At 43.5% G+C, this 16,626-nt stretch overlaps 1 protein-coding gene across 2 annotated transcripts in view; it reads left to right on the forward strand.

The window, feature by feature from the left end:
* MYO1D (myosin ID) overlaps positions 1-16,626 on the forward strand; it is a 163,228-nt gene that overhangs the window by 107,319 nt on the left and 39,283 nt on the right. Inside the window, exon 22 of one of the 2 annotated variants that reach the window (XM_056362173.1) lies at positions 3,882-4,660. The exons of the other annotated variant lie outside the window; for it this stretch is intronic. Coding sequence (XP_056218148.1) covers positions 3,882-3,909 — 28 coding nt within the window. The 3' untranslated portion in view covers positions 3,910-4,660. Of the gene's footprint in view, positions 1-3,881; positions 4,661-16,626 lie in introns of those variants that run through there. 2 annotated transcript variants of the gene reach the window in all.

Consider the following 16,626-nt stretch of genomic DNA (forward strand, 5'->3'; position numbering starts at 1 on the left):
GCACGCAAGTGTTGTCATCACTGGGGACTGTAAAGGCAGCTCAGATGTCACCACTGAAGATGGCCAAGACCCATCCTTTGTCCCCAAGCACTGTGCTCCGTTATACAGCACACCTTTTTGTCTGTGTTAAAACACACATGGTATTTTCTGTCTGACTTACCCGTGCCGTTCAGATCAATGTGTATCAGTGGCCTGCTCTTTTCCATGCTTTCTATTCCCCTAATTCCTGTATTGTCTGCAGCCGCAGTTGCTGGTTTTCTTCCAGGATTGCTGAAGGGAAGGGCGAGTTAAAAGAGCAGTAAAAAGCAATCCCTGCAGAACTCCAGCAGAAAATCACTTGCCTAAGGATAATTTTGTATTTTCCATTGCACTGTGAGACCTGTCGGCGAATTTTAATCATTAGTGTGCACTGGAATAATTTTCCTTAGTTCTGGGCTCTTAAACTGGCATGCCTTAGAGCCCATTGCATTGGCACTGCTATGCTATTGACCAAGCAGTAATTCATAAAAATGAATCTCAAACTAGTACGAGGGGCTGTAGGCTGCATTAAAGCCTGTTATCCTGTTCTTATTCCACACAGGGCTCTTTGGCTTGGCAATAAGGCGTCTTTAGGAAGATTACGTTCCTCAGCTTTCCCTTTTACATGCATTAAGTATTGTAATTTTGCTCCATCTGTGCATTTCATTACATTAGCCTAGATGGTAGCAATTTATTTGATTGTGTAAGTGGAGGGGTTTGGTTGTTAGGCTTACTGTCACATGCACATGTATTGTCTGTGTGTAATACAGGATTGTGAGTGTGTACGTAGAATCTATACATACATATGTAAAAAACTGGGGGAAATTTATGCATATACATATATTTATCTGTGCACATATGTAAAAATTAGAGAAAATATGTGTATATATTTATATACACATGTGCAAACATGTGGAAAGTATATGTATATATACATATGTGTAAAGATGGGGAAAGTATATGTATATACCTATATATACATATATGTAAAAAAACTGGGGGAAAATCTGTGCCGTGAGCCTTTCAAAGCAAACTGGAATAGGAACATGTTTGGTGTAAGGTGCACAGTTTGCCCAGGCTTCCATATTAAGCCAGATTTGCATGGGGAAATGCGTCCTTACAAAATGCACCTTTCTTTGCCGGCCATCAGCAGTGCAGTGGCACATAGGGGATATATCTGGGATTATAGCTTTATTATGCTAAATACCATCAACAAACAGATTCTGGTCCAAAGGGTTCACAGGCTAAGCAAGCCCGGGAGCCTGGAAGGGGGAGAAGTGGGGTTGCATAGTGTGTGTGGGAGTGAGGCTACTCACCCCTTGGTACGGACACAGGAGAGACCAAAGCTGGGCTTGGGGCTGGGGCATGCTCAGCCTAGGGGAGACCCCTTTAGGGCACGCAGAAAAGCCTTTCTTGGGGAAAAAAAAAGTGTGCACTTCTGACTGGTTAATCGGTATTCAAAGCTTCAACCATAAATTCTGCTTTCAATAGAACTGCTTAAAACTTTGGATGAGTGTGGCATGCTCCTAATCCCCCTCAACTATATAAATCAAGTGTCAGAACAAAGCCTAGCCAGAATTGCAGGCAATTTGGGGACATTAAATATATTTCGTAAAAAGAGAGGAGCTCACAGATATTTTTTTTCCTGTTTTTTTGCTCTTTGCAACTGTTCATCTTGTGGTAAACAAAGCTTCCTGCAAACCTGTTTAAGTGAAAGATTTTAAATTTTGCCATTATCGAAATAGTGGTGCTTAAGGTTAAGCTCCCAGAGTGCTGCCTACTGGGTGATTTGTGTTAATAGTATGAATGCCGAGATGTTTGTCAGATAAATGGAAAGAAACATTCTGTAAATACACATTTTCAATCAATTGTGGAAGAGTGAGGACAAGCATTTTATACATTTTTGATGCTGTCTGTAAAAAAAAAAAAAAAAAAGGAGATTCAACATGATTTGATTTTGCTTGTTTAGGAAGAAATCCTCACTCAATTATAAGCACAGTCTGGAACACAAATCATTAAGTAGGAGAGCCCAGTTTGATTAAAATCAATTCAGTATTTTTTAATTTGAATTTTTTCCACTGATATGAAGACACAGAGCTTCCAGCTCAGGCCCAGGTATCATGCAAGAGGTTAAACCCCTTCGTTTTGTCATAAAAATGGTCTTTCATATCAAAACTGCACTGATTTTAATCAGTTTAAAATCATTCCTTTCTTTTAAAGCTATTTACCTTTCTCTTGTAGAAACCTTGATTTACTGCTGAGACTAGTATATTTACATGCGAGTTAAAACAGAAGCATCTTCTGTAGTCAGCAACAATCTGGAGGAGACAATGGGAATTCATGGTCTTGGGGGTTTTTTGGACAAAGAAAGAAAGAGGAGCCCGAACTGGTATTTGAAAACACAAATGTGGTGGTGTGCCACTCACAAAGCGACTTTACTCCAAGGAAATAACCATCTCATAAGGCAGAAAGCTTCCACACAAAGGAAGAGTGTTACAACTGCTGGTGTCAAATTAATCTGTCACTTAAGCTTTGTGAGCACTATGAAAATTATCCATTAACTGGCAATGGGTGTCAGCAGCGCTGGCAGCCGGGCCAGTGATGAGTACTCTTTAACTGGAAGTTTCTATCAATGCTGGTGATTTCTTGTACGCTAGATGAGATCAAAAGGAGTTCAACGCCGCTTCAGAGAAGCAGGCTGGAAACAAACTACTTCAGAATTGCTATTTAATATGATTTGTCCTTTGTCACCACTGCCAACTAACCTGTGTTTAGTTCTGATTCAGCTGTGCCAGTGGCTGACACCATTGTTAGCGGTGGCTGGAGCCTGACAAAGGACCAGACTTTATTCATATCAGACTCTTCCCTAACATTTCTTTCAGTGCTTAAGCTTTGTTTTTACACAGGATTTCAATTCATACTGAATTTGTAGTAAAATTCTGCTGTCATTTAAGGGGGGAGCCCTAACGCACAGTTAGCTGTCAGCTTTTAAGCAGCAGGTACCCTGCGGAAGGGTAGTGGCAAAAAGAAAAAAAGCTTCCTTATACAAAATACATTTTTAAAATAAATAAACTAGAAGAATTGGCTTAACTCTCTTAGCTTGTCTTAGTGACTTAAAATTTTTTTCTAGGATTTAGCTAAGATTTACCTTTGGCTAATTTGTGATCTTTATAATCTTTCCTGGTAATTCCCCTGTAGGTTTGCTGAACTCACAATTGTACCACAGGTTAAGGAATGAGAGCTTTCCTTCAGAAAATACATTGCATAGATTAATGGTCTGTTGCTTTCAGGAACTCCAGGACATGAAGATGTGGAATTATAGCACTCTGACAAAGCACACGCTTTAATTCTTTTATATTTTGGAAAATGTTTCTTCAGCTGTTGATGGAACTGAGTTTTTTCAAAGACTTGTCCTGCTAGAAGGGAACTCATTCAGGAACTCGGAAGAGGATCATTTCCTTCTTAAAACTCATCTTCCCGATGCTGCTGCTGCAGCAGTGTTTGTTTACTGGCTCTGAAGTGGGTCCTGAACTCCCTGGCCAGGGAAGCCTTCCCCATCTCACATCCCAGTGGCAAAGTAGCTTTTTGTAACACTTCTCAATATGTTCCTGGCATGGAAAAACCCCTTGTCTCCCACAGTCCTGGATTTATAGAGAATAGAATGAGCGTGAGAGAGGGGCTTGGGCTTTCAAGAGGCTGAATTTAATTTTTGCAGCAAAATTATGAGTCCTTTATTTGAGTACTTGCCCTCCGCATCTAAAAGTCAATTATTTTGTCTAGTAACATGAATAGTAGTAATTTATTGTATTTTATGACCTTCTTTGGAATACAAAGAGGTTATTGATCAGTTTTTCCTTCCCTAGCCTGCCTGTGTCCTACCACCACCGATAGCATGAATTCTGTCTAAAATCCACTGGGAAGAGGACTCTCCTGAGGCTGAAACACAATCAAGTTACTTTATGCCAGCATCTCTGTGTAACTTTGATGCTTTCCATCCTGTAAGCAGCACCTAGGTGCTAAAGCTCCATGCAAATGCTCAGGGTCCTCATCGGACAGAGATCTTGGTAAAAATAAAAAGTTACTGGAGCTTGATGTGCTTTGAAGGAGATTGACTTTTCTGATGGGTTGCTTGGTGTTTTCTGCAATTGTTTTATATTCGGGAAGTCTTATTCAGGGCACTTAAAAAATCATCGATTACTTTGAAAATTTAGAATCAGGTTTCTGCAGTAACTCTTAATTGCTATGAAAATAGCTCTCTGGTGACCCGAAGGTCCTCTCCAGCCCACCACACCAGTGTGATGTATTACTGACACACGATGTTTTGTCTTAGCCTTTTGCAGAGTGTTATTTGAGTTGCCCAGGTCATTCCCTGTCTCCAGCTAGTGGATATAGTGGGCTAACACAGGTGAATCCTTTCTGTTCTTGGACAATCTGTAGCAGCAGTGTGAAACTTGAAGGATTATTTGTGGTCTGGGGGGGAAAATATAGCATTGAGATTGTCAGAAGCTGTGATATGTGTTTTGCAGTGTCCTAGAATAGAAAATTCAAACTCCTCCTCCTCCTCCTCTCTAGGTGTTATAGAAGCATCATACTTCAAAGTATGAACATTTTAATATTTTAGAGCACTTAACATTTTCTGTGCCCTTTTATGAAGCTCTGTCCAGCTCTTTCCTGCCCTTGACAAATTTATGATCAGAATATAAAAACAATTAAGGAAATCACACCTGAGTAGTTGTTCTGGCGCAGTGGTCTGAAGTTTCTACATTCTGCAGCGGCCACAGCAGCCTCCCCTCTCGAGCATCCCTTTTGATGCTGCGTGCTGTGGATTTTCTCCAGAGAAGGTATTGTGGGAGTAGGTGAACGGGAGTGTTTCATCTTACAAAAAATGTTTCTTATGGGCTCTCAGCTACGTTCAGTATATTCATTATGACACCTTTCTGAGCATATTATTATTTTCAGTCCTGAACTACAGCTCTTGGCATTCATTCAAGACTGTGAAAGTTTGACATGAGGCATCACCTTGCCAGCTGTTAACAAACTGACATAAGCAGAAAGTGTCTTCTAAAGAATCTTCGGTGGTACAAACCGCAGTACAGAAATCCCAAGCCGCATATAGAAACTGAGCGCGGTGCTGCAGGAGCAGTCTGACGTGGCGGAGTTACACTGCCAGCTGTACGTATGTGGTTGCACAAGTAAAGGTTGTAAATACTGATGATCTTGCTGTTGGTTTAATTCTCAACCAAAGCATTGGCTGCCTGCTGTTCCAAGAGCCTTTCCTCTCCAGTAAACAGATGGCCCCATGTTGGCTGGCCTTACCAGGGCTTAGTTTCACTAGCAAGTCAGTATTATCAAGCTGTCAAAGGACCCATCTGCCCCAAGCATCTGTCCTGGCATCCGCTGGTCTGTATGCTGGGAACCTCCCTGCTTTGCAAATCTCAGGCATATAAAACTTCTATATTTTTGTTTTATTTGGGGAGGGGATTGTAATTCATACCATCTGCCTCATGTGCTTAAGTGAAGGGATGTTACACTGGAAAACAAGCTACTAGAGAGAAGTAATCTTTTATGGTCCCCTGGTAGTCTGTGGTCTGCCATCACTACACCAGTATGTTTTACTTCACTTTTTTTAAAAAAAGATGTGGGTTTGGACTCAAAACCGATGCAGAGATATTTTTTGATATCAACACACAACTTGTGCAAATTCTGGTGTATTTAGTGCCTGCTTTGCCACTGACTGTCAGCTCTCCTTCCCTGTAACGTGGGGTGCTGCTGCCGACAGCGCCGGTTGGGATTGTCAGTGCCCAGGAGCTACTGTTTACAAACCTTTGTAGACTAAAAATGTCTCGTAAGTGGTGCTTAAATATTAGCTTAAGTTGATGCAGTCCCTGTTTGTTTATGGTGAGTCACTCACAGGGTGGTTTTCCTACCTTGAGTCTTATTATTTCTGATTAAAGGTGCTTACTGGCCGTTCATCAGCTCTGTTGGCCAGGTCCAAGCTTATGAACACCATTGCCTTTTAATGACATACCTTCCGTTTTGGAGACAGCTGCTAAATATCAAACAGATGTTTTTGTAAAGATGAGGACAACAATTATTTTCAAGGCTTTAATGTTTTTAGAGAGGTGAAAATTTAATAGAATAAATAGACTCACTGGATATCCCTTATATTTGAAGCAACGGGGGAAAAGATGCATTTTGCTCTTGAAGCCTTTGGATCTTTGATAAGCCTCATCAGAAATACTTCTGCTACTTTTTACATTCTTACATAAAACAAAGAATCATAAAAGTACACATTAACAAAACTTCCCTTCTGGTTTTCTCCTTTACAGCATCTTCAGCAGAGCCAAAAATTTCTCTTTTAAGCTTGCTTTCCTTCCTTTTATCTCTTACCCAGTTCATTTCATCTTGTGAGCTCGATATTTGAATTGTTCTCAAAAAGGCACTTCATGTTTCTGTGACTGCTCTTTCAAAAGTAATTAGTTACTTTGGCACATAACTGAAATTCTATGCTTAGAGGATAGGTTTTTGTTTTGTTTTGTTTTGTTTTCTGGAAGGTGTGGAGCATCTATTTGATAAAATTTGGATGTGGTAAAGACCCCTAGCTTGGTGCTTGACATTTTTGGAAATGTTTAGGGAACTTAATTTTTAAATATGGACTAAATACTTGGTAAAAGTATTGGGTCCCAACAATGCCTTCTGAAGCCAAGGTCAAATAAATTAGTATTTAAATGTGGCTGTACTAAACTGGCTTTGAAAAACAAACCAACCCAAGCCTTTTATTTCTTTACAGTCTTTATAGCTTTTATTTTGTCTTTTTGTAACAGATCCAGAACTTAATGACTGAGCTGAAGTTTTAAAGCTCATGCTAAAAAGTAGGCTGGAAAAAGAAAAGACAGTCTGCAGAATCAAGTTCGTGTTATAAAACTGAAGTATATCTCCTTAATATATTGAGCCTGGTGTATTCTCCTTATAAATTCTTCTTCGCCAGCTTGTAATTTTGCTGCTGTGTTTCTTACCCAAATATCTGAGTGAAGTAAGTGCTCACATATTTTGTCCATGGTTGTCCTCTTTCCTCTTTAGCGTGCCAAAATCCTAAATAAAGCTGTGTTGAGGTTTTTTATGTAATATGAAAAAGATTTGCATAAGTGTAGTTATGATAATTTTTGTGGTTAGTTTTAATGTGTTGGCTTCATTTCAGTCCTTCAGATCCCTAAATCAGTTTTGATTTGCTATTGCTTAAACAGTGCTTTTTCCCCCTTTTTTCAAAACAAATGCGTTGAGAATGATCCGAGGCAAATTTCCCTGTAAATCTATTTTGTTCATAAAGTCAGGCTGAAACTGTTCGCTCCTGCCCATAGCTCAGTAGTTACGTGTAATAATTTATTATCCAAATAAGATGTTTTAATGCTAAATTAAGTAAGGGGGGGGAAAAAAAAAAAAAAAGGATGACTGCTGGTGTGGATTCCCCGACTTACATTTCTTACCAAGCACTTGGGCTGGAGCCTCCAGTACAGCAAACTCTGCTGGTGTGTCTAGCCTGGCGCACAGAAGGACCAATGGCCAGAGCTCTGTGACTTGTCCCTTCATGTTCACCCTCAGCATGGCTCCAAGGGTTCTTGTGTCGCACGACCTACTCTGCCAGAGGTAACCCAGGGGTGGTTTGTAACCTGCTGTTGGGGTGTGGATTGCAACTGCTGTGCTATGATGGACAATTTCCAGGTATCCCCAGCATCAGGTGTGTCTGGGGACAAGATCAGATCACGCCCCAGCTGCCTTCTCCCTCAGTAAAACAGAGGTTCTGTATTACAGCACTGCTAAGGACAGGCTCTGAGCAAAATCCCTTCCAGTTTTATGTCTTAGAAAGCAGTATTCCTTTCTTTTTGAGGTGCTGCTTTTGACACCTGCAGAGCGTGGTGTGAGATTTTGGACTGCTTCCAGGGTTGCTCCTTCACCAGTGGGCATTACCACAACTTCCTACTGCTCTCTGTCAACTTGCAGTAAAGCCATGTGTGTGCTGTGTATAAATGTGTACAGTTTGATTTGCATCTTCAGAGTATGCAGCATCCCAAAGACTTCGTGTGTCCGGGATAAATCTCCATTCGATGGAGCCAGCTGGAGTTCAGAATTCTCTCCCTTGCAGATCTGGTGGCTGGCTTGTGCCTTTGTGTATCACAGGCTCCAAAGGGTAACACTGATGGGAACTGTGTTGTGCCTGATGCTATGAGCTGTGTTATCACTTCGAGATGCTTTAAAAAAAAATACAAAAATTTCCACATTAGAAAATGTCACCTTAAAGAATCTGGCCTCAAAAAGTGCTGCTGGTACCAGGCTAATGGGGCAGGTCATATTTAGAGCTGTAAAGCCTGGAAATGATCAGTTTGACATGCTGATTTGCCTTAAAACCCTGGGTTTTTTGAGGCAGAACTTCTAGGGCTTGGAGATGTGTGTGTGTGTGGAGAGACAGCAAATGACTCTCAGCGCAACTGCTGCATTTCTTTGGAGGCTGTAAATGAGGTCAAACCTGAACAGTGGTGTTTGAACTGTGGCAAGGAGGATCTGCCATGACAATCCTTCTATTTAATGCTTCAGTCAGTGGCTCTGGTGTTTACCTTGCCACCCAGCTCGAACCTGATCGCACTGTAGCTGGCTCTGCAGCAGCTCTGAGGCAACTCCATGGTGTCCTTCAGGCACGGTAGAGCAACCTGGTTTTTCCTGGGAGTTCACGTGGGAGTGCCAGCAATTAGGGATGCCTTCAGCATCTCTGTGGTGTTCAGCTGACAGCTATTGCCAAGAGAAAAACAATGAACCATTTTTTTCGTGTGACGCTCGCTGGTTTGCTAAATAGTTCACAAAAAGTGCTTCATGTGCTGGGTTTGTTACCCATGTAGGCAAAAGGGGAGAAGCTTGGTTTGCAGAGCCCCTTGGCTCCCCGCAGTCTGTGGCTTGAGCGGGTGGGGAGGGGGTAGCTTCTGCTCTTTCATTACGGTTCGTTTCCTTCAAGGATTTCATTTGGGAGCTGCAGCACTGAGCAGAGCAGTAAATGCAGTCCAGGTGATACAAAACCAAATTAGAAAAGCCCAAACAGCACCTGCTCCTTCCACCTTCAGATCACATCTGACGTTGCACTCTACCTCAAAGGTGTATGAGCTTGTCTGTTTTCATTGGCCTTTTTTTTTCCCCCAGCTAATGGGGAAAGTTGCAGTAGAAGGAGCTCCAAGTACACACCAGGCATGGTGAACAGCCAGATATTACTTCAGAAACAGAAAACTCCTGAAATGCTGGAATTTTCTAGGAGCATCATTTTCTAAAACATCCATCTCTGCTTATATCCCTGAGGACCCTGAGAAAACCAGCACGCTGCCTGCTCTGACTACTCAGCAGCCGCAGTTTAGAAACAGTGTGCTAGTTTTTTAAAAGGCAGGATTGGACAGGAGATAGAAACGTGGGTTTGAAATAGCATTGCAATATCATTACTCCTGCGCATCTGACAATGAAACCAAGCCTGGTCCCCACCTTCCTGCTCATGCAACCACAATCCAGGTTTTGTTAAATATTTGGTAATATCCTTTTGCCCCTTTATTTTCCCCTTTTCTCCCTTCTTGAGGCTGTCTCCAGATGAACCATGTTGGTGCCAGTCGACCTGTACGGGCTGGCAGAGCGCCGTGTTCGTATGCTGGAGGGGAAGCAGCCACACAAACACAGGACCTGAGCAGCTTGCGGTGGTGGTCTTGCTTTGGAGCCAGTGGGATCCTGTGCCAAACATGGCAGCGTCTTGGATCCAGCGTGTGCCGCACTTGGACTTCAGTGCGAGAGCACTGTGGACCACTCTGCAGTGAAGAGTCAGAAAATGGCAGATGATGCGGCTTGGCTTGATGGGTTGTCCTCTTTTTGGGGTTTGAGTGACCGCTGCAGTTTGGGCTTCTATCCACATGGTGAAGCTCTTCTTCTGGCCTTGGCACATCCCTCCGTTTGCCCTGCGAGCCTTGGCTTCCCAGCGCGGCTCGGATGAGAGGAGGCAGCTACTGCATGGACAACTGCCCTCTCCTTCTCACATCTCTCCTCTGTCCCGTCTGTACAAACACACAGTGCTCCCCAGAGCTCGTGGAATAAAGGGGTGATTTGGTTTTCTTCCCAATTCTCACTTTTTTTTCCGTTCTTTTTCCCCCCAGATCACACTGTAGAACTGGGCATGGAGAGGACTGGCGCAGGGAGGAAGTGCTTTGAGATTCATTTCCTGAGCACAGCAAACCTGAGAGGTGGGAAAAGAAATCAGAAAAGAAAGAGGATAATGCTCTGATTCCATTATAAACCCCCTTGGCATTAAATCGCAGTCTATATTTCCCTATAGCCCTTATAGCAGCAGCTGCCTCTCCATGCCCAGTTCCATGCTCGGAGATCAGGTAGCAGCTCTGCTAGGCGAGCGGTGGCAGTGATGCACATGCTGCTCTGTGAGTGAGCTCATCTCTGAAGACTTGCCCGTGTCAGAGGTACAAGCCTGGTTTCAGAAAGGTAACACACATTTCCCTCTGGAAATGCCACCTACCTTGTTGCTGTTGTGTGAATTCTTTTCTTCTCCAGCATTTCTCTCAAATAAGGACTCCAGTGACTGATAGCAAACTAAAACAACAAGAAAAAAAAAAGACCCATCATGATCATATTTACTGGTGACCTACTTAAAATCCTCTTTCCTCATCCTCATTTAGTGTGTGTGCTAAAATGCTGGCTGGCTTGCAGTCTCCAAGGAATTGCTAGCAGAATGATAATGGATGCAAAATGTGGCCCCTCATTTGTTTAGTGGTAGTTTCTGAAAAGACATGTTTTATTTTTTTATTGCATCATTTAGACTTTTTTTTTTCTTCTCTCCACTTGTGATGTATTATTTCTGTTTTCGGTCTCCCTGCTCAGAAGCCTTTGTGTTCTGATTGCAAGCAGTGCTGCTGTTTGAAGAAGTGCCATTAAATCACAGGATGCCTTAATCTTTTTTGGTTTTGTTTTTGGTGTTTTGTTTTGTTTTGGGGTTTTTTTTGAGGAAAATTAGGCTTCTAGCTGTATCCTGGAGAGTCTGAGCTGTATTGTCAAAGGCCTGTGCTGAGCATCTTTTTTTTTTTTTTTTTTTTTTTTCCTGGTGACAATGATCCAACAGAGATGATTATTAAATGCTTTATACCTACTCTGGTATATTTTTGTAGGGTTATTGTAAATGGGATTGCAGTCCAGAGTAGAAAGTCATCAGCATTGTGCATATTGCACCTCTCAAGTTTTTCTCTTCCTGGTTTTCCTCTTTACAAATTCATTTAGAGGAAGGCTTGGGTGTTCCTACTTGCTCAGCCATGCACCGGACCAGTGCTGTTAGAAAGGATGTAGTTACACCGGCACACACATTCGTCTGTGGATACTGTGATTAAACTGTCTATTCTGGATGCTCGTGATTGAATGCGTACACAGTACAGATAAATTGATCCTGCTTTTACAAACAATGTCAACAGGGTGATGTAGACATCCACTGAAACCTGTGTGTAAGGGATCACACCTGAAGTGTTCATTTCTAGTGACTCAAGAAACCTTCTGGTTTTATAAGTTCAGTCACATAAAGCATGCCATGTTTTCATGCCACTCTAAATTCTCTTACCTCGCATTGAAACAGAATTTATAAGCAGATGTATAAAAACACAACATAAAAAAATTAATTAACATTGGGTGGCTTCTGGTTCCTTGGCACCCAGTAACTGTGCTACTGGAGCTAAGCCCTGTTGTCTTTAGACATATATAAAAAAATCAGCTTCTTGCAGTCCAAATAATTCTTGTTTTCTCACCAAACACTTTTACATTTGGGGTCATTTTCATGTGCTGGCCTGGAGTGTGTGAGAAGCTAAGGGAGCATTTACCATCTTCTCCCAGACAGTTCCGGGTTACTGCTGTGTGCTGCATGCGTAGGGTAGGACATTGCTCCTGTGTTGTCCCTTCAGGAGGTGACAGTAATAATGGAGATGAGGGGAGAAGAGGTAATTACCTCCACTGTACTGGTAAAACCACTCGGTACTATGGAAGTTTAATTCAGTTTCTGGCTCCAGGGCACTAGCTTAAAATTAGACTGTAAGTAATGTTTTGTTCTCTTTCAAGTAGTGAGGAGGAGCTGGTCAGGATGGAGCATAAACACAGAAACAGTTTCCTGCTGTCGGAGTTGCAGACTGCTGATTCAGGAGGAGGAACCTCATCTCCTGGTGTGACTCCTTAGTCAGCTGCGGCCCATGGCTGTCATGCCCTGTCCTCTGGGTGGAATAACTCATGCGTGATGACTACTCTTTATAAAAAGTGAGTTAGAAGCCTTTGGAGTGGGTGCCACTGGCTCATAGGGAAATTGGGGTGCATGTGCCTGTTCTCAGGCACAGAGAGCACAGCATTGATAGTCCTCACCCCTCTTCCGCTGTGGCGCTCACAAACCGGCAGGAAATAAATAGGAATTAACCGGAAGAGCTGCCAGAAAAGTTCTTGCCACAAGATGTGACTCACTGGAAGGAAGACAATTGAGATTACAGTGAGGAATATAGTGTGCCTGGGTCTGTGTCCACAGGAGTTAATCTGGGCAGATTAAACAGAGTATTAAACAGAGCGAGCGGCCAGCAAAGGGGGCAGAAGGAAACAACTCCAATGTTATTGACCGGAGAGTCTTTGTTACAGCCATTGGGGTTTTAATGTATACCATCTTCATATGTACCAACCGACCTTATGGCTGTGCAGACTCTGATGGCCACTTTCACCTTAGAATGCACAAAGAGCATGTTCCTTGTTAAGAAGCATTGATCAGCAGTACTGTCTTATCTCCTTATCTTCTTTAATTTCACTTAATCTTCCAGAGCTCGTAGTATAAATTAATATCCCTAGTCCACAGGGTGCCTTGCATAAAGCATTTTTACATATAAATGGCACAATATATCCTGTAACAGAGACATGATTCATAGGCTATTACATGTTAAATCTTAGGTGGAAGCCAGCTAACTAATTTATACAAAGTAATTAGATTCTGAATTAAAAGCACAAAAGATTTTTTTTTTTTCCTCTTCTTGCTTTTCCTTGTGTGAACTCAGAAGATGAGCTGATATTGGAGAAGGGGAAAGTGTTCTTCCTACTCCATCACCCTGTCCTGATACCTGCTAGGCAGTCTCATGAGGCTGGGGGCAGGTTTATAGAGATGGCTTTGTCCTTATGCTGCGCCTCTGGGACTGCTCACCAAATGAGCTTCCTTCCAGAAATTACTGATTTGCAGGCAGGCCTCGGGGGGACTGTTCCTTCTCACAGAAATGTGTTATATTTGCGTTTCCGTGGACTGCTTCGACAGCGTAAGAATTTGCATTGATGTACAGGTAGAGAACAGCCAAAAGCAATAAAATGAAGCTCTTGTCCGTCCTCTTCTACCCACTTGGTCCACCTGATCCCCTGGAGCACGAGTTCATTCTTTTGCTTGTTTCTGTGTGGAGCTGCCGATGGGAGGAGAGTTACGGATCCTGCAGGACCTCAGCTGACAGCACCTCCACACCTGGGGGATGGGTACCCGCAACAAGGCTGTGCTCCCCACCGCTGAGTGGCACCAGCTTGTGCTTAGATCCATCTCTGCTGTCCTGTGCACATGCTGGAAGCTGAGCCCAGGCTGGAGATGGTTTCAAACCAGGCTACGTCCCCCAGCTTGGGTTTGCAGTTCAGAGCTCACGTACTGCTGTGTGTCTGCAAGGAGGCTGCTGCCTGGGAAGGCTGAGCTTCACCACAACCGGTGACTGCCTGTTAGACACACGACAGCAGTGTTTTACACTGGGGTCTTTAGGATTCAGGGTTGGAAATGCAGCTACTTAACCCCCAGCGCTATCTTCTCCTGACTGCAATTTCAAAAACTCTGGACCAGTCTCCCCAGCCAGCCAGCCTGGCTATTTTTAGCTTCGTTTCCCAGGGAAACATGGCTTTATGTGGCTGCTGTATCCTCAGATTTGACAGTGAGGGAGAGAGGTAGCAAAGATCATTGTAAGTTTTGTGAAAATCGCTCTTTCTGATTAAAGAGACAAGCTCTAAAATCTCTGTGCAGCCAAAGGCGGGGGTATTCAGCCTTCCTCCATCCCGGTGGGGAGTTGCTGCCTTGTTGCTTCATCAGCACACCAAGAAAAAGAAGCATCACAGCATGGAAATGCAAAGCAGGATGTATAGGGAGGGTGCTGAGGGACAAGGCAGTGGTGTAAGGAGTGTGAGGCATGTTTTGTTGGGGTTTTGTATTTATTTTTTAGGAAAGCAGGCTGTAATCATTACTTCACTCATAGAGCATCTCGCTTGATGGTTTTAATGGTAGCGTAAAAGATTCTTTTGTGGTGCTCTCCAGCCATGTGCAGGACATGGCAGCATCTGCTGAATGGATCCTTTTTTTTTTTTTTTTTTTTTATAATGTAGAAAAGGGGAAAGGAAAGGTATTTTGGTGCCTGAACCCAGTAACCCTAGGCTGCTGCAAACTTTCCAGCTACATGTTAGTGGACACACAGGCTCTGGAGGGCTTGGTATCCAAGCAGTGACAGTTCCTCCCAGGAACTTTCGAAGAAGGTAAAATGGGTGAGTAAAATGCTTAATCATAGATTTGTCACCTCAACAGCAGGGCATGTTCTGTTTTGCCTTGCTGAGTGTGTTATTTGGAGGGCGATGTGGGAGAGGATCTTCTGTTTTCCAGGGTTAGTCAACGTAAGGTGCATCCCCACCACAGGCACATGCTGTCGTGTCTCCACATGAAGTGGAGTTCTGAAGTAGACTGAACTAGTAGACGAGAGTAGAATTAATTCACCTAAGGAGAGGTGTTCAATGCAGTTTTTAAATCCCTTATGGTATGTAAGGAATCTGCATGGGGCTGGTAGGTGGGACACAGGTTCTACAGGGGACTCATGCCTTTCTGTGGTGGCAGCTGGAAGCAACAGGATGTAGCCCAGGGTCTCTAAAATGGCACTACAAGCCTGTGTTAGGGCTTCATTCCACCATCCATCTTCAAATCTGCACAGAAGATGTCTCCACAATTTTAACTGATACTGCTTTGGGGCAAGCGGGGCAGGGATGTCATTCCCCAAAGCCTTCATCAGCTACTTGTATTTGCTTAAGTTCTATGCTTGCAGTGTGGAGACATACACGTTTGCCCAGCTGCTGGTCTGTGTTGAGTCTGGCTCAGACTGGAATTAATTTGCTTTATAATAAGGAGTTACATGAAGACTTTTGAATGTTAATAGTCCTCTTGTGCCTCTCCTACAGTTCCACTGGTACTGTATCTTGCAAATTGGCCAAGAGAAACCATGAATGACAAGACAGAGGAACAGGACACGTGTGGATAAGCTCGGAACGGGGCAGAAGAGACAGCTTGGAGGGAGTATGCTCTAAAGCAAGCTTAGGCGAGTCCAGTTCTGAAACCTCAGTGGGGCTAAAGTGGGACTGAAGTGCCCAGCTTAGCTCCACGCTCTACTCATGTAGGCATTTGCAAAGAGTAGATGTTGGGGAGATGTCACATCATGCCTGACAGTGAGTAACAAGGATCTCCCACTGGTGTGAAGATACCTACTGCAGCTGGAGTTTGAGCAGCTGCGTAATTATGCAGCAAGTGATTAGTGCTGATGACTCCTCTCTGTACTGGGGGCTTCAACTTTATTTTTGTTGCATGCATATGAAGCTGCTGCTGGCAGTGGCAGCTCGGCAGGAAAATCTGCCTCTCCGGAGTGCCGGCAGTGTTGGGTGAGGTGGAGACCGAAGAGCACAAGGCATTGGGAGCCCTGGTCTGTACACATGGAGAGTGGCAGGACTTGTTTAAATGCTGGTTTAGGGAGCCGTGGGACATGCAAGAGGAAAAGGGAGAGGCGTGTGTTTTCTGTGGCTGTGCCCAGTCTAAGACAGGGCCAGGAGCTGCTGGTATCACTGCCTACGAGTGGTGGTGGGGTGCAAGGTGTGAGAAGCCTTGATGCAGACTGAGGTGAACAAGGCAGGGTCATCACTCTTATTCCTGTCTAGGCTGTTGCCACATATTTGCTGTAAATAAAATGGAAGTGCTTTTGTATTTATGAAGTTTGAGATACTTGGTATGGTTAATGACCTTGAGGTTACACCCAAAACTCTGTTACTGTCTCTTCTAGCTGTGACTGCCAGGCCTGAGCTGCTACTCATCCTTCCACCTGGCCACGAGCACGTTACAACCACCAGGCAAGCCGTCTCCTAACAACCTTGCTGCTCTTAGCTCAGCCTTGCCGATGTGCAATCCTGTACCGTGCCAACGTGTGCTAGAGGGAGGACTGGGGATGGAGCTAATAAGTGGTTGGAAATGGGTGGCTTTAAAGATGTTAAAATGCCAGGTGCTTTTGCCAGCTTCCCAGTATTCCATCTTCAGAGCCAGGTAGCTGTAAGTGTGGCTGCGTGTGCTCCTGACAGTTCATAGGTGCACCTGTAAGTTAGGGAGTTCTGCTGGTGAACTCACATTTAAACTGTTTGTCTTGCCCACGGCATTACTGGTGTGGTTTGTTCATATTTATGTTGAGAAAACCAGCAAAATTAATGAATGTTATCCAAACACAGAGAAGGTTAGTGCTGATGGCTCCATGTTTGTAAACTCTC

This window comes from Falco biarmicus, chromosome 17, assembly GCF_023638135.1.
Source record: "Falco biarmicus isolate bFalBia1 chromosome 17, bFalBia1.pri, whole genome shotgun sequence".
Taxonomy (NCBI): domain Eukaryota; kingdom Metazoa; phylum Chordata; class Aves; order Falconiformes; family Falconidae; genus Falco; species Falco biarmicus.